This window comes from Phaethon lepturus, unplaced genomic scaffold (assembly GCF_000687285.1).
Source record: "Phaethon lepturus isolate BGI_N335 unplaced genomic scaffold, ASM68728v1 Scaffold19586, whole genome shotgun sequence".
Taxonomy (NCBI): domain Eukaryota; kingdom Metazoa; phylum Chordata; class Aves; order Phaethontiformes; family Phaethontidae; genus Phaethon; species Phaethon lepturus.
Genome location: NW_010547139.1, coordinates 1 through 18,125, shown reverse-complemented (window position 1 = coordinate 18,125; position 18,125 = coordinate 1). Strand labels below are relative to the sequence as shown.

General features: G+C 41.9%; 1 protein-coding gene across 1 annotated transcript; it reads left to right on the top strand.

Annotated features, from left to right (window-relative positions):
* Positions 1–3,568: 3,568 nt before the first annotated feature.
* On the top strand, positions 3,569–16,764 carry UNC93A (unc-93 homolog A (C. elegans); the record flags this gene model as incomplete). The annotated part of the gene is made up of 7 exons (XM_010289551.1): positions 3,569–3,655; positions 6,182–6,363; positions 7,139–7,368; positions 10,813–10,938; positions 13,571–13,788; positions 14,921–15,056; positions 16,633–16,764. Coding segments are annotated over exons 1-7 (1,111 nt in total), but the record flags the coding sequence as incomplete, so codon positions are not given.
* Between the last annotated feature and the right edge of the window lie 1,361 nt (positions 16,765–18,125).

Genomic DNA, 18,125 nt, shown 5'->3' with positions numbered 1-18,125 from the left:
TTAGTTGCCGGCTGAGGCTAAACCACAACACTATGCCACCTGCAAGCTATGAAACATTTTTTATATCTATCTAGATCATTTAATGTTGCTCAATGCATCACTCCTATGTTTTACTGGTACACCACTCTCTGGAGAAGTAATTTCCTCAAGACACTCACACTGTTACAGCCTAAGAAGAGTGTCTTCTGTGTGACAGCCCCAGAAGGTGAGCATTGGGGGTGGTGGTAGCTTAGTCACAGGATGCTCCTGACTACCCCACAGTAGTGTCTGGAAAGACAATTCAGGGCTCATGTGTCTAACAGGATGGATTAAATAGCAGCAGCATGGGTTTAACCAGCTGGGAGTGTGAGCCAGGTAATTCTATGTAGCTTACCAAGAAGGACCATGCAATCTGCTGGCTTTGCCACAGTTAAGAGCTCCAGCTAGTATACTAAGGGCTAGTAAACTAGTATAGTCCAGCTCCAAAACCAGTATACTAAGGGTCTTGTAGTACCGCTACAGCTCAGGACAACCGGCTCGATCCTGATGTTCCCTCTAGTACATCTGCAGTGCCTTCACCATGGAAAACAGGCACGCATCAGCTTCATTTCTCCAGGTGGGAACACAGACTCTGTCACCACTCCACCCTCTCCCCATCCTTCTGTTTGGAGGTATCCATGGGCAGACACATGTCCTCTGCCACCCCTGCTCAGTGTCAGCTCCTCAGAGACCAGTGCCAGTTAGGGCCAGCTCTGACAACAGCTCTTGCAACACTTGCCCCTATTACGTAGGTGACCAAACCGTTGGCCAGTTTGCGTATAAAAATACTCATCCTTCCTGCAGAGAGACTCAGGGGATACTGTGTACCACCAAGGAGCTAATCAATTAAAAGCCTCCTAAACCAGAAAATCCTATGAGTATTCTGGGTGTTGGGTATTTTGCTTTGTCGTTGTTGTTAAAATAACTGCCTAAACAATATATTTAACCAGCAAAGAGTAAATAGGGAAATGATAATTATGAAGCACGAAAACGCGCAAAGATTAGCCTCTGGTGCTATAATCTTTTAAGCAAAGGCTGCCCTCATTTACACTGAGGAAATAAACACAGGAAAAGAAACGTGATGTGCTGTGGGATAGAGTCATGAATTTAACCAGCCTCTTCTATCTCCCATTTTTGTGATCGCGTTCTGCAAGACATTTCAGTTTGGTGGCTGCAGTCTCCTCTGCAAAAGCTAAGCCCAAAATGCCATGCGCAGCTCCTGAGGCTCACTTAATCTCAGACTGGCAGAAAGAATGAAAGAGGTGTCGAGGGTGATACACAGCAGGCCTGCTGGAGCCGCCGCTGCCTGGCACCGAAAGAAGAGATCCTCGGCCTTATCGCATCTCCTTGGTAAAGACTGCACATTCCTGAGGAGGGGCTCAGGACCAGGCGGTTGGATAACCCAAAGCTCTGGGCATGGGATGTGGAACAGGCTGAAATGTCTCTGATCAGTCGAAAGGAGAGAAAAAAAACCTCCACCCAAAAAAAAAAAAAAAAAAAAAAAAAAACCAAAACAAAAAAATCCCTGCATGCTCTCCAGCGTTGCGCGGCAGAGAGGACGTGACTGAGTTAGGAGTTAAGAATTCCTCCAGAGCAGAAGTGCTGATCAGATAATCTACCCAACAGTCCATTTTAAAAATAGCGTCCAGTTAATGCTGATTTTTTTAAAGCTGTGTTGTTATTACTGCTAATGTCAAGAAAGAACACTAAAATAAAGGCTTTTCTAACTGAGTGAGTACACTTTGCACTATCCTTGGTTCTTGCCTCCACCAGAGCAGGTGATAATTATGGTTTTGCTTAGGATAAGCATTATTCTTACATTTTCTCATTCATTTTTCCAGTGGTTTTAAGCCTGCAATCTCAAGCCCCTGGAATTTTGCAGACTATTTCTAAAGTGCCCAAACAGAAACAAGCATGTTATCACCAGGTATAATCTTCTTCTGAATTTTCTTCACTTGAAAATTGCAAGAATCCATAAACCTAAAAAGATTGGGAAAAGTACCACCAGTTTGGTTTATAAGCCTTGCAGAGGATTACAAATGCTGCAAAACAAGAGTAGCATTGTGATCTAATTGGAAGTGTTTGCATGCTAAGCATACTAGTCTGTAAAATAAAAAGCCAGTATTTCACTATCTAGACTGCAATATAGAAGTACCATTAACAATAGAGAATTAAAAGATTATGTTTTCTGCATTAGTTCATTCAAGAAGATTATAAGACAAAAGAAGAAAATGAAAAGGCACATACTGGAATTTTTTCCAAAGTAGGAACTAGCTGTGACCTCTTTAATGTAGTAAATGAATTAATGTATTAAAGCGGCCTCCCCTCATCCTCGAATGTCCCTGTGGGAAGCAAAATTGTGCCATCTAGTGGGTTTTAGACCAAGTCTTAGCTGTGCCTTCCCCCGAGGCACTACCCCTACAGACCACCTCCGCCTGAATATGTCAATGTTACGGCATGGACTTTTTTGGATTCCACTTTGCTCCCAAGCTCAAATCCCTCCTCTGCTTCAGCTGCAGGAAGGGTCTGCAGCCGGTCTGTTCGCCCTGCCTGGCTTAGGGGCAGAGAGGACTTTGTGCGTTCGGAAGGGGAATATTCAAAAGCTCAGTCAGGACTCGCAGGACACTCAGTGTGTCTCGAACAAACAGGCAATGCCACTTCACCAGGGCAGGCTCTGCAAATAGGGGAAAGCAGGGGCAAGCACGGCAGGGTTGGCTGGCCGGGGGAAACTACCACTCCTTGAGCCAGGCAGCGCTGGCAAGGCAAAATACGACCCACAAAAGCTGTTTTTTTCCAGAGGCCACAAAAGGAAGTTGCTTTTTCATTTATCTGCTCAATCCGTGTTTCTTCTTGGCTTCTGAGTTGATGGGGAAGATGGGGAAAAATGATTTTCATGAGTATGACTTGATAAATTTGAAACACCAAAGCTGTGGGGTTCACCACAGATGAAGACTCTCTCCCCTGCCAAGCAGCCAGCAACCTTGTTTTGATACGCGGCACAGCTATAGAGCTGGTGTATGCAGAAAACACTGTAACACAACTAAACTCATTTCCTAGTATGCTTTTGTAACCTTAGTTAAGCAATAGGCCTCATATAGATTTCAGTACAATCTTTTAATCTTTGCCCTTTATGGATTAGCATATCTTTATGCCAGACAGGCATTTCACTGCTTGCAATTTTTTTCTTCTGTGCTAGTGATAGGAGAGAGCCATATAATGCATGACCACAATACTAAAATTGGTACAAGCATTACAGGTGACTTATATACCTATCTAATAAAACACGACTGATGTCATTTGGGAGCGCTCATTATTGCCTCAGTCACAACAGGTGAATGAGTAACAACTCTGTAAGGAGTTTTCAGTGTCAGAAAAAGTAAAGTTCACTGCCCAATCCTCAAATAATTAACAACTCTTTGCTCTACAAATGCAGTGGGAAGTGACCTTTTCTGACGAAACATAAGCTGTTTTTCTCCAACTCAGAGCATCCCCTGGAATAATTGGATCAGCTCCTGCACACCGGCTGACCTTTTGTCTTGTATGAATCAACATGGAAAGGAATCTCAAGAATGTTTTGGTCATTTCTTTTGGATTTTTACTTCTCTTCACTGCTTACGGAGGACTCCAGAGTCTACAGGTAAGTGGTTCATCTCTCACTGGTTGGTAGGACAGCTGGGCTGGAAGGGCATCAGGCCAGCTGGTTGTGTGAAACCTGTCAGTCTTTCCCCGGTTTCTGTGAGGAAGGCATGCACAATATTTTTCATAAGATGGGTTACGACATCAACTTGGTGCAGGTCAGTATCCTTCACCCACATCCATAGCATTTACTGACTATTTTATTCTAGTACTTCTCAAATAGTTTAAGTACTTGTGTCAGACTACTTCTTTAGGTCCACAAAAGCTGTTTCAATGAAAACTAAATTTCTCTGAGATTTTTCTCAACAGAATCATAGAATCCTTTAGTTGAAAGGGAACTTTTAAGGTCATATAGTCCAAGCCCCTGCAATGAGCAGGGACAGCTTAAAGTAGATCAGGTTGCTCGGAACCCCCTCCAACCTGACCTGGAATGTTTCCAGGGATGCAAAATGGGGGGAAAAAAAATTCTGAAAAGGGTTTGTTCTGAATATTTTGAAATTGCTATGATTTTATTATTATAATACAGCAATGTAAAATAATAAAAAATGTATGTCCAATCCATTAAATAATATAAATATTAAAAAACCAATCATTCCTGGTGTCATGATGTAATATAATAATAAAAAATATTATTTTAAATCAAAGGCAGCTGTGCCTTGTATTGGTATTAACATTTTAAAACACAGTAGCAGAGATGGTTTCTAGAATGACTTGAACACTCAGAATACCATCAGAGCTGGTTTGTTTAGTGCAGCCATACTAAAAGACTGAGGGTTACTGTTGCTGTCTATGAATACTTCAGAGTAAATAAACACAAGGAGGAACTTTACAGACTAGAAGACTCTGCTGGTCTAATGACAAATAAATGGATATAAGCCATCCATTAAGATGTTTAGGCAGGATATTAAAAGATGACCCTGACCAGTTGGGTTCCAGAAGGATTTTCCAACTGCTGCGGGAATCGGTATGCTTTAAAGGTGGAGCTTGATATAAAACATGCTACACTTGTTTGCAATAACAAGGCGTTGACCTCATTTTGGGAGGAGGTCCCTGCTAGCTCTGTACATCTCCCTCTTCTCCCCTCCTCGAACTTTCAGCATCCAGGTTTGCTGACACTGTCAAATTCCAAGTTCAGGGAAGTTCAGCAAAGAACAGTCCCCAAAGTGGATGGAGATGTTACAAGCTGACCAGTCTAACAAGGAGGGGAATGATAAATCCAAGAAGCCATGAGTCAGCCCTACCATCTGAAATGGTGCATGCTCAGGTTAAGTGCTGGAACATAAAGCCTCCCCTAATGCTGCTGGAGGACGTGGTGCTGATTCACGAAGTAGCCCTCTTCTCTTTCCATTTTGTCTTGGTGGTTAAAGAGGACTTGCTAAGACGCAGTCGAAAGTAGGTTATTTTAATGTGTTGTAGCCTGCAGGAGAAGCATTAAAATATGCATAATTTATGTCAACATTCCACCCACCCACCCAAAAAACAGTAAAATTAAGGTAATCATCTGATTTTGGAGTCCTGGCTCCTATTTTTTGGATGCTCTAGCAGACCAAACCAGGCATGTGGTTTCCGAAATAAGACCTCGGTGATGAGGAATCCCCTTTGCCTTTTTACAAAACAACCATTCCAATTCCCAAATACGTTGACACTGCTCGACAGAGAACCTCCTCATCTCACTGTCCTGATAACTGCTTCTCGCCAAGGGAGCCACACAGCTGCCACCATGGTCCTGCATGGCTGGATCATGCAGCCACCACAGGGCTTGGAAGTGTTTGGTGCAGCTACCAGCAGCCTCGCCCTCCTGCAGTGCTCTCCAGCACTACCCCTCCCCACACCCATCCCCCCCTTCCAAAACCATACCCGATCATGTAAGCTTTTAACGAAAGCTAACAGGAAAATGTTGGTAAGAAGCATGTTGACCTTCTCATTGCGACTTTTACAGTATCAAGATAAATGAACTATTCTGAGCATAAAAATATAAAACCTGGTTAGATCAGTAAAATCTTATTCCTCCCTTGTGAAAAGGTGAGTGAATCAATTACTTCCAAATACAAAGGGCTGCTGTAAGCATATTAGGGTGTTTGGACCTTGGGCTCTGAAGAATTTAGAAATTATCAGACCTGGAATTCAAAGCAAAGAATCTTCTACTGTTGCTAAGTCAGCCCTTGCAATGCAGACCTGATGATACCCCTGCCTGAGACAAAAAGGGAAGGCCAAGAAAAGAGGTTATCCTTCATTCAGCTTGCTTTCAAAGAGAAACTCAAACAAATAACATTAAATAACCTAAAGTATGACTTACCAAAGCTTTGAATCTGAGCAATCCTCACCTGGTTCCGTATCATATTTTCATAAATGGGCTATCGTTAGGAAAACCATAAATCCACAATACAGTTGCTTTGAGGAAAGGAGACAGTAATATTCAGCCTCAGCTTCAGTGTGTCTCTATTCCTGGCTGAAGCCACTCTCTGTACACCATAGTAACATATGCCGGTGATAAAATTTGTCTCAACCGCTGGTTTTGTCCATGCAGAGCAGTCTCCACTCAGAAGAAGGCCTGGGCGTTGCTTCCCTAAGTGTTCTCTATGCTGCGCTCATCTTGTCATCCATGTTCCTCCCTCCAATCCTCATCAAGAAGTTGGGCTGCAAGTGGACCATCGCAGGCTCTATGTGCTGCTACATTGCATTCTCCTTAGGGAACTTCTACGCTAGCTGGTACAATTTAAATACTTTAACCCTATCTATTGTGTTTGAAGGGCAAAGTTCTTTCTTTTTCTTCTTCCGAATTCCTACTCTACCTCTGTGTTGCAGATTTGAAAGTTGGATGCTAAAGGTGTTACCTGCAAGAAACAGGGATAAATAAATCCAGTAGCAGGTGAAGGAGAGAGGTGAAAATGTGCAAAAAGACAGAACGAATGCATGCATCCACCCACCTGAAGCTACTTCTCTAACTCATGTGTGTAGCAGAGATTTCCCTTCAGAAAAAATAATAATGAGAGGCTTCATTTAAAATCCAAATAACTTTTAAGACTGGTTTTGAAAAGATTGAAGTGAAGGCTGTCTTCCAGCCAGTCGCTCTGGGAGCACAGGACCACAGGAGGAGGCCAGCTCCTGCCTTGCCCTTTCAGAGGTAGATGAACAATTTACCTCTGCTCTCCGGTGACAGGGGACGCAACTCTGCAGGGGAAAGTTGTTGTGATCCATCTTCTGAATTTAAGGTGCAATTTAATTCTCAGTTACAACAGGATAGGGCACATGAGCACAGGCCTTGCCAGCCTAGCCTAGACCTAGCCCCTGAACACAGCCTGATGTGCTTGCATATCCTAAACTTCATAAGACCGGTGCTTTCTTGGTTCCATGTAGTAGATTTATTGAATCACACAAAGGATAAATCTATTTCTTTGATGTCGGTTTTTGCCTCTGGATCTTTGGGCAAATGATTATTATGCTAATGGATGATAACTATGCTAAATAAAGTGTTCTTTGGCAGGTACACGCTAATCCCTACCTCTGTGATCCTGGGCTTAGGAGGAGCACCGCTCTGGTCTGCCAAATGCACTTACCTCACCATTGCTGGCAATTCATATGCTGAGAAAGCAGGAAAAAATGGGAAGGACATTATCAACCAATACTTTGGGATCTTCTTTCTGATATTTCAGTCCTCCGGCATCTGGGGAAATCTTATCTCATCTATGATATTTAGCCAAGCTTCCAACAAAGGTAAAATATATTTTAAAATCTTGGTGCTTCTTTCTATAAATACCAGCTAGTTTTACATAGTTAAAAGGCAGATTTCTGTAGCTGAGCTGGTGACCCTCAATTGCCTTCATAGTCAGTGGAAACAGGCACTTCAGATGTGACTAAGCTCATCTGAAGGTAGATGTCTGAAATAGATGGGCTAAATTGCTCTCTGGAAGTGCCTATTTTCTATCAACTTTTCATCAGCTATAAAGAGAACTCAGACAACGAGCTCACAGATGTCTATTGAATTCCTTTTGAATTCCACCCCTGTGTTGTAAAGCATAGATAGGCTGCTGGCAGTGACAGTCTTTCACATCTGACTTCTATTTAAAGTGGATTAAAACAAAAGGCAAAACACTGAAGCAGCCTTTTTGCAAAGCTTGTAGTATTAAATTAATTTGCTGCTAAACATTCAAGGTTAGTCAAGCTGATGCTGGTGCTTGCTGAAAATGAGTGTTTTACAGAATTGTCAAGAAGAAATAGAAGCAGCTGTTGGCAGGAGTCTGCACGCCAGGGCTCCTCTGCTGTATTTCAGGCTCAGACAGCAGATGCTCACATGGCTTGAAGAAATCGCTCAACGGAACTGCCCGTATTTCCCATGCTTGTAATTGGTGTAAGCTCTAAAAGGGCAGTTGTGAAGATAAATTAATACTTGTACGCCACCTTAGAGATTCAAAGTGCTACAGCATATTATCAGTGCAGTCTCCTGTGTGTTCCCTATCCTGTCAAAGTCAGAAGAGGATGGACACGGAAAGAGCTTTCCATATAAGCTGCTCCTATGAATAGCAAGTAGTTACCTCTCTTCCCTGGCTCGGTTAAACAGTATGTCCTCTGGAGGATATTCAAATAGGTATTAGGTTAAAACTAAATGTCTGGCAACAGGTTTTAATCTTTGAATCCTTGAGTTTATGGCAAAGTAGTTGTCACAAGGTGTGATACTTATGGAGAATCATGCTTCTTTTAAAGCCAAGCAAATATATATGAGACACCATCAAAGCAGAATGCTGAAGGACTGTATCGAGTGCAACAGAGCCCTGCTGACCTGATCACTGAGCCACAGGATGTCTCAGGAGGGGCTGTCCCTTCTGATTTCATGTTCAGGGCAGAGGCAGCTGTGGGGTCTGCACAGACTACAGCCATTTTACTCTCCTCTGCCTCACAGAACACATCACAGAATCACAGAATCATTAAGGTTGGAAAAGACCTCTAAGATCATCAAGTCCAACTCATAACCCAACACCACCATGTCCACTAAACCATGTCCTGAAGCACCACATCTACATGTTTTTTGAACACCTCCAGTGCTGGTGACTCCACCACCTCCCTGCGCAGCCTGTTCCAATGCTTGACCACTCTTGCAGTAAAGAATTTTTTCCTAATATCTAATCTAAACCTCCCCTGGTGCAATTTGAGGCCATTTCCTCTTGTCCTATTGCTAGTTACTTGGGAGAAGAGACCAACACCCACCTCACCACAGCCCCCTTTCAGGTACTTGTAGATAGCGATAAGGTCTCCCCTCAGCCTCCTCCTCTTCAGACTAAACAATCCCATGTTAATAAGAGGATTAAAATAGGTGGGGTTTTTTTGCAGTCTCGTAATCCTCTCCTAGTTTTACATCCAAGGATATTCCTCTAAATTCTAAAGAAACTCTTACTTATTTTTTATCAGTTACATTGGATTTCAGGAAATGCTGTGCTCCTGGGAGGTGTGCTGTGAACAGATCTCAAAGCCAAAGGCCTTGCGTATCTTCACAACAGTGATGAGCAGTCATACCATAAGCTTCCCAACTGTGCCTTCTCAGGGAGACTCAGCTTTAATCTAGAGGAGCTTCTTGGGGGGCGAGGGGATAAGGATCTCCAGTCACTCACTTTTTTTCCTCTCCTCTGACAGTGAAGCAAAGGTATCCACCCATGTTGTTCATATACTTAAAATGTATAATTTCAGTGACCAGTCAGAAAGGTATGGTATGTATCTGCAGAATCAAAATGCATCAAATTCAGACACGTACATACATTTGACATATTGCCAGCAACGCTGCGTCCAGATACAGCAAGGCAAGCTATACCATGAGGTAATACTACAGCAGAAGACAGTAATCAATGTAAATTACAAGAGTCATCCTTTCTCACTCATCAATATTGCATTCTGATTTCCAGAGGAACAGAGCAAACCCTGCCTTGCAGCTTCCCTATCACTAATTGCATGTGCATCTTCATCTTCAGATGATGCATGAACAGATAAAAAACTTGTTTTACACACTTCCACACTTTACTAGTGTGACTCACCTTTTGCATATAGTAATTCTTCTGAGGGTCTGTTTGTTCAAAACGGTGTAGTGGTAGCCACTGGCTATAATAAGGTAATGATTTTCTTTACGTTATTAAGTTTTATCTGATGTTGAACCTAAAGCTGTTTATGAAGCTGGTTAAACAGATGATTCACATTGCAGCAGCTTTGATTGGAAGCAATGGGGAAAAACACACTGAAAGTAGTTACACAATAGCCCTAATTGAAAAATTACAGATCAAGCCCTGTTTAAGGAATCAGCCAAGGTACACCGTATTGCCCTTTATTATGCTTGGACCAGTGACAAATTCTGCAGTGAAAGCACTTAAATAATTGTATGGTTTTTTGATCATCCTTCCCCACTACACAGCTTATTCAGGCTCACGCTTTGGGTTAGTATTTCTTGTTTGCAGAAAGGGTACTGGAGGAAGTAAGCACAGTGTCGTGGTGACACACAAGGTATGTGAGTACACACGTGTGTGGCTTCGACACATGCCCAGCACAACACTGATGGGATTGAACAAAGCAAAGGTCTTACTCCAAACCCTGCCAAACTGTTCTAGTTTCAAGTACATTCTCAGAGAGTAATAAAGGCAGTAATAAAGTAATAAAGCCAGGAAAAGCTGGTTTCTTGGAAGACTGCATTAGTGGGTAATCATAATTTGAATTTATAAAACAAAAAGATGTCTCGAGGTGGTTTCCGTTCCTATAACATATATAGAAATTATCTGGAGAGGGATAATATGCTGTGGTTGTAAGCACTGAGGTCCATCAGCTCAGTGGTGGTGTAAACTGAGGGACCTGTCTGGTGGGGTATTATGATTAAGAGGTACAGATACACACTGGAACTTTAAATAATGCACATTGAGCTTGGATTCAGATTTCAGCCTCTGGCTTTAGCCCATGTCTCCATGTGACCATCAATTCAGTGTTCTGTCTTGAGCAAGTGTTTCTGTTAAACTAAATTTTTGTGTGTTATACTGGAATTCTGAAGTTAGACATCTCTAATCAGGAAGGATTTGAAACCAGAACCAGTCACAGAGCACCGGGTTCCCTGCTTCTTATCTCCTTACATATTGTGTGCACTCATTTGATTTCTTCCCTGACCTGCCTTTCTTTTGGTTCTTACTGAATCAGTGGAAATCTCAGGAGAAAACCTGGCATGCTGCGGAGCGTATGACTGCATGACTGATACCACTAATACCACTGGGTCAGCAAAACCCTCCAACTCCTTAATCTACACTCTGCTAGGGATCTACACTGGTAAGTAAACCACACAATCTTTAATGAATATCACTGATGGGTAACCTACCACTTGAGAAACCTAGCATGACTTTGCAGATTAAGTTTCCAACTTCCTCCTTCAATCCAATTTGCTAAAAGGAAATTAGAGGATTACAGCAGTTTGTCCAGTTATGCATGAGATAAATTTAAATTAGCTATCTTCTGGATCAGCAATAGTGAACTAGTTATTGATGGCACTGGGCAGATTTATATAAGCATGCAGAGGTCCAAGATGCTAAGAGCAGCCCAGCTAGTGGTACTTGAACTCACCAACTTCTAGCTCATCTGGGGATGCCTCTCAGAACTGGCTAGTGTCCTACCACATGTAAAACAGTTTCAGCACAAGAACTACACTGTAATTAGAGGTGGAACTGAACCACGGCTCCCAGAAGATGCAACCATTTGTGGAGGGAGATTTTTGGATCCCTGCTGAGATTTTACAACTTCAGTCAATTCTCAGCTGTGATGCTTGAATTATAATACCTTAGTGTGAAAGGCGAAAATAAAGAGAAGCACTAGGCGAATTGGCACGTCTCTCATTTAGTAACTACAGCTGCTGTAGACCTTTCTTGCATAAGGCTAGAAAGGAATCAAAGGCAGGGAAGGCTGATTCCATCAAAAATTGGAAAGACAAAAATAGATATGCCAAGATTCATTTGTGAGGAAAGTTCAAAAAGTAACTGGCTCAAAACAAGTTATTCTCTGGATAAAGGGGAAGCATCTGGCAAGGCAATATGTCACCTTAACTCTGTTAAAATATCTTGGCGGTCTCTGCACATAGATGCACTCTCTATGCTGAGACAGATGCAAGGAATTTGTCATCTGCTCAAACAGAAAGTATGTGATCTGGTCAGAGCCAGCCCTCACCGGACAAGGGCATCGCAGCAAACCCTCCCTCCTTCCCCAACCTCCATTCCTAATTGGTGAGAAAATGCAAAGAATAACCCCCCACTTCCCTTCCAGAGTGTGCTGGAGCTGATGCCTTTCTGCTAAAGGCAGGTTTGGCTCACAAGTTTAAATTTAAATTTGATGACTAACATATATAGCACTCCCTTAGGCTTTGCTCATGCAAAATGAATGCAACCCTGCTGCCTACTGACCCCGCATCAGTAGGGTTTCATTTTTCTTTTAAGTTCTTAATAAAAGATATGTCTTTTTCTACCTCGAGGGAAACCAAATAGCTAAATATTTTATTCACATACATTTTCAAAATGTCTCCTCTATTTGGTTGCAGAACACATATTTTGCCCAGCTTGTGTGGAGACAAGAATGGATAAGACTTTTGTTGTTTAGTTTTTTCAAGAACTGTGGATATTTCTATTTATGTTCATACCAATCACTAATAAACCATGCAGTTACTTACCTCCTATAATTGCTCTTGATTCATCTGACATACTTGTTAGAATATTTGTCCTGTAAATGTGGATGTCCTGCTCTAACACATATAAGTCTTGCAATCAACCCACCAGTGCTAATAAGCACCCTGGCAGAAGCGACAATGACTTACACCATGAAAGGTTTACAGCTCAGCCACAGTGGAGAACCAGGACGCTGGAGAATACAATTTCATTCTAGGACACATGGGTGAGAAATAACAAGCAATAAAGTATTGAGGCAATTTACTGTAAATCTGCTAATATATTTGGAGATTAAAAGTTCACAGAAAAGAGTATGCCCATACATAATAACACAGAAGCACATTCTCCTCTTACTCTGAACTCCACCTGTTTCCATGGATGGCGTTCTAGTCAGCATAAGTAAGAGAGGAAACATAACCATGCCTTGCATCTGTAACGAAGCAATCAGTTGTGAATCTGTGGCTGCTTCATGTATATTATGAGACACAGTTATCTTCTTGATAACATGAAAAAAATTTTATTTATTCACTTGACAAGCAACAAAGCTTGACCGATACATACATGATCATTTTCTGATTAACTACCCCATGTATTCTTTCATATGCTGCTTCTACTAGGAAATTTTAGGTTCAAAGCTGTAACTTCCATCTTTTTCAAGTCACCCACAGTTGCTCACTATCATCTTTAAAATCACACATATTCCATACTCAAACATGGCTCCGAGCTGACCAAAAAAAAAAAAAAAGCAATATATGCGGAGATCCAAGACAGAAGTTCTACTCCCAGCCCTGTATTTTTATTTCCATGTATTTGAAGGAAGATCCCTCCTAGCCATGAAAACCTTGGCACTGGAAGTGGATATTCCTCTCTGGTGTAGATTTAAAGCCTTTTGATAGCTCCCGAGGGAGCTGTTTCTGGCCAGCTCCCTGTCCCCGTGACCCCCGGCTTGCCCTGGAAGGGTGAGCGATCGCCCTCTGCGGCCGTGCAGCTGGCCCGGCGGCTGTCACAACAGGCCAGTCGCGGTTAAGCTGAGGGGATTTGCGAGGTGCGCAGCTGTATGCAGAAGACGTGGATGTAGATCAGGCCTTCTTGTTTATGGAGGAATGGCCTTTACACTGAGGCGGAATCAGATGCATCTGCCAAAACATCCCACAGAGAGCTAAGCACTAAGAACAATAACAGCAGCAAGAGACTTCCCATCATTCTTCCAGCGTTCCTCATTTTTTTATGAACTTTTTGTTTTGTTTTTGCAGCTAGTGGTGTGCTAGCTGTGCTGCTGATTGTTATATTTCTGGACCAGATCAAATCTGACCAAGCAGAGACTGAGAAAGAAACACTAGAGACACCATCACTTTGGTCAACGTTCCTAGCAACTTTCCAGCATCTTAAAGATAAAAGGCAGTGTCTTCTAATCCCTCTGACAATGTACAGTGGGCTTGAACAGGGATTTCTTTCTGGTGACTACACAAAGGTGTGGATGGCAATGAAAATCTATTTGTGTCTGATTGTTTTTTGTGCCTTTGTGTCTTGCTGTTCCATCTGATCTATATTTACTTGTTAAATGAAGATGTTTTCAATGGCGATTTGTGGTTTTCTAAATTACTGCTTACTTCTACTTGAATGAACTCTGAATGACATCTTCAAACAGGAGAGGCCAGCAGTAAATATGTCTCTTGGAACAGCCTTGAAAAGAACATTGTAGAGAGCTTAACTCACCAGTGGAGGCCACAGCAGAGCGCTACAGGTTCAAACTCTTCAGCTTGTTGTAAATAACAAACTGGGAATAAAGCCAGAAGGCTGCAAAGCCTTTTATATCTTCCTTCCTTCTGGTTTCCCTAGAGTTTGTGTAAGTGCAAGTCAGCACACATACCACATATTTTATTTTGAGAACCTTTACGGTAAGAAGGCAAACCCTCAACGTGGCTGGCTGAAAGCCCTCACCAGTCACTAGTGCAACAGGTCCAAACCCTGACAGACTGAAATGATCAAAACCACCTCTGCTCCTCCAGTTTCTCTACAAACATAGACACACAGCAGGTGTGTTCTACAGGCATACGTTGAGAAAGCCTCCAAAGAAAGGGGGCAAACTTCCTGAGCTGCTTATTTGACACTTAAGTTTTCAAACCTTGCATATGAGCAGATGGAAGAGTGCACTTGCTGCTGTGTTTGAATGGACTGAAAGGAGCACTCCATGGCCACCTCCATTGGCTGTATGTTCTTATGAGTCCTCTTCATTTCTTGGGAGCTGCTCTGTAATGACCGTAGTGCTGACTGTCAATTTTCATCTCTTGAGACATAAATGGAATGGCAGAAGATTCCTACTGCCACTTCCAGGAGTTTTATTTGCATAGCGAGCGGTGCTTCTGTTTCTTCTCCTGCTTGTTACTGTTCTGTTTGCATGGCATCAGATGACTGGGAGCTGGGTTAGGAATATCGCTGCTGAAGGCCAACTATGTCAATACGCTTGTCAGCAAACTCTGTAGCTGTGCTCCTTTGATCTCATCCATGCTGGCTATTTACTGAATACTCAGGCTAAGACCCTTGAACCCTAGCTGCATATTTTCACTGAAGAAAACGTGTCAGCACTGTCTCTTCTCTTCCAGACCTATGTGACCTGTGCCCTGGGGATACATTACGTTGGTTACGTGATGATCTGTTTTTCAGCTGTAAATTCCCTCTGCTCCCTGCTCTTTGGAAAGGTGTCTCAGTTCACGGGTAGAAAACTTCTATTTGCATTAGGTATGTAAGGTCATTTGAAGGAGTGATCACCTCATGTAATATATGAAATCCAGTGCTCCCCCCTTTGCATGTATCACAAAGGGAGAGCTTACTGTCAGCTATCAATTAAAACCAAAGTCAATCTGGAGGCAAACTTCATTCATGAGAAGAGAGGCAGCACAGTTAACCACTGTATTGAGGTCACTGCCTTACATCACTTCACTCGTGGCACAGTTCACCCTGCTTTTGAGGGCGCTGTCTACTCAGAAAGTGCCCTACAGCTTTGATGCTTTATAGGTCTAATGCAACCAGTGATAAATGATCTTGCAATACAGATGTTGAGGCCTACACTATAACTAAGGAGGATTTCTCCACTGGGGTGAAACCTCCTCACCTTTATGGTGTGAAAGCATCTGAGAAACTCGCAAGATACACTGTTGATTTGAGTCTCAGGGGATGGTGAACCTGGTAATTTAAGCGAATTTCAGGAAAATTTTTAAAGGTTGGCCTCATGTCCTTTTCACTACTTCTTCCCTACGGAGAAAAATAAAAGAAAGTCATATGCCAGTGTGTCAGGCTAGAATAACTTGAGGGCTTGTGTATGAGACAGTAATTTTCAGCTTGCCATGAGAAGAGATTTGTATATTTAAGAACATCTCCCTCTCCAGAGAACACTATTCCAATGAACAACAGAGTAATGGAGGCAGAAGAATACCAAGAAATATTTCATTTGTGTCCCTGTATCTACTAATCTATTCATACTGATGTGTACGAATACCTTACTTCCACTGCACAGTAGCCTGTATTATTAGAAATGTCACTGACTGAGTCACTGTGCATCTAGACATTCTAGGCATTTCCTCCACAGGAAATTTTAAACCTGTGCAAGGAAGAAGAAGTTTAGAGTCCTTTATGCTACAGTCACTAGTTCAGAGATTCTTCTGTATGTGTCTGTCCTAGGTGTATGTCTCACTCTATGACGCTCATTTTAGATTAAAAAATCAAAATAGCAACAACAACAACAGCTTCTATAGTGTTAGAAAGACCTCTTATGTCTCCGTTCTGTTTAATAGTCTTTGTACTCAGCCTGTGAAGGTGCACCTGTGGGGGGAGGAATCAGTGACTCAATTACAAACTGCTTTTAAAAAGACAGACAAAAAGTCACCAAACCTTCTGCATATCCTTGACTGTCTCCTCTGGCCCTGAAAGGAAATCTAAGCTTAAGGACTAGGTAAGGAGAGCAGAAGGGTGCTTCCTCCCCCTTCCCACATGCCTCACATGATGACTGCAAGTCTTTCATCAGCCCCTTCTCCTACTCAGTGGCAGTTCTTGTCCCTTGGGCTAACAGCTGTATCAGCGCTGAGGATCTCTCAGGTCAGGAGACTGCTCAGAATTATTAATTGAAAACTGTCAAAGGACTGCATTGTCTTGTATTTCATGTGATATCAACTCAGTCAGCACAAATATCAGTAAACCAGAAAGATTTTAAGATTGCCTTGTGCTGTAGTTGGGGGAAGAATTTGAAAATGTTATCTACCACTATCTGTCCTGTTTGTAATCACATTTATATTTTTCTTCTTTCTTTCTAAATCAAAAGCCACAGTTACAAACACCGCCTGTATAATAGCACTACTGCTGTGGAAACCTCATCCTAAGCAGCTTGCTGTGTTTTTCGTATTCCCTGCTCTTTGGGCTCTATCTGATGCCATTTGGCAGACACAAACTAATGGTAAGTCCTGGTGACAATGAAATGTACCCTCTTGAGATATAAAACTCTGCATTCATAAAACAATGTGTGCATACAAATAATAATGGGTTTAAGACAGCACCTAAAAGAAATATGTCAGCTCATTGGAAAGTAGAAGAAATAAGAAGCTGGAAATAAGGAAGTAAAATACTCATTCAACAAATTTTTCCAAGATGAAGAGAGAAGCACACTGCAGAAGATGATAGCAGATATTCAGAATAAATATCCTGGAGGTGTATAAGTGTTACAAAGAAAATTAGAAAACTAAGAAGAATGATACATTTAGTCTGTCTTTTGCAATAAAGGAGAGCACTCTGGATAAAAAATCAGCTCAAAGCTCAGCAACAAAAGAAGCAGCAAATTGGCTGTTAGGAGTTATTAGAAAAAAAATAAAGGAGAAAACAGCAGGAAGCAACATTATGCAACCAAGCAAATCCATGCAGTTTTGATTTGCTCCATTTCAAAAATCGTAATCCAATGTGATAAGGCATAAGAAGGTAATAAAAAAGAGCAGAGTCATGGGAGACTTCCACTTGAAGGAAGGCTAACAAACTAGAACACTTTAGCCTGGACAACAGATAAGTAAGGAAAGCAGTCAGTAAGATCATTAATATTGTGTAGAAGGTGATAAGAAGTTCACTATTTCTCTTAATAACAGAACTAGTGGCACCAAATAGTTATCAGGCAGCAGACTTTATAGGAATCAAAAGAAATGCTTTTTTCACACAATGCATAATCAAAGTATGGAATGCATTGCCAAAAATGTAAATGTTTTTAATCTAGAATTCCATCACTTCAGGGGAGAATGTTCTTGGGGTCTGTTAAAGCCAGGTGGTCCAAAGAAAATCTCCAACTGAGAAAGTCCCTATGTCTTTAACTGCCAGAATCAGAAGGGCACAGGTGGGGAAAGATCACTGAATACTTGCCACATTTCTTACATGCTTATCCTAGAAGTCTGTTACTGGAAGTATACTGTTGGACTTCTTATCTGATGCATTATGGTTGTTCTTGTAATCTTTTATGTTCTTCTGCTTTGTGATATTATAAGTGCAATTATTACATACTGATGGTTCAGATAATGAGCTGACACAAACTGACTCCTGTAAGCAACTATTTAAACTTATCCCTCAATCAAAACTAGAAGAAATTCATAGAATCATAGAATAGTTTGGGTTGGAACAGACCTTTAAAGGTCATCTAGTCCACCTCCCCCGCAATAAGCAGGGACAGCTTCAACTAAATCAGGTTGCTCAGAGCCCCGTCCAACCTGACCTGGAATGTTGCCAGGGATGGGGCAACTATCCCCAGGGATAGTGCTTGTGGGTAAGGATGAGGGGAAAGGC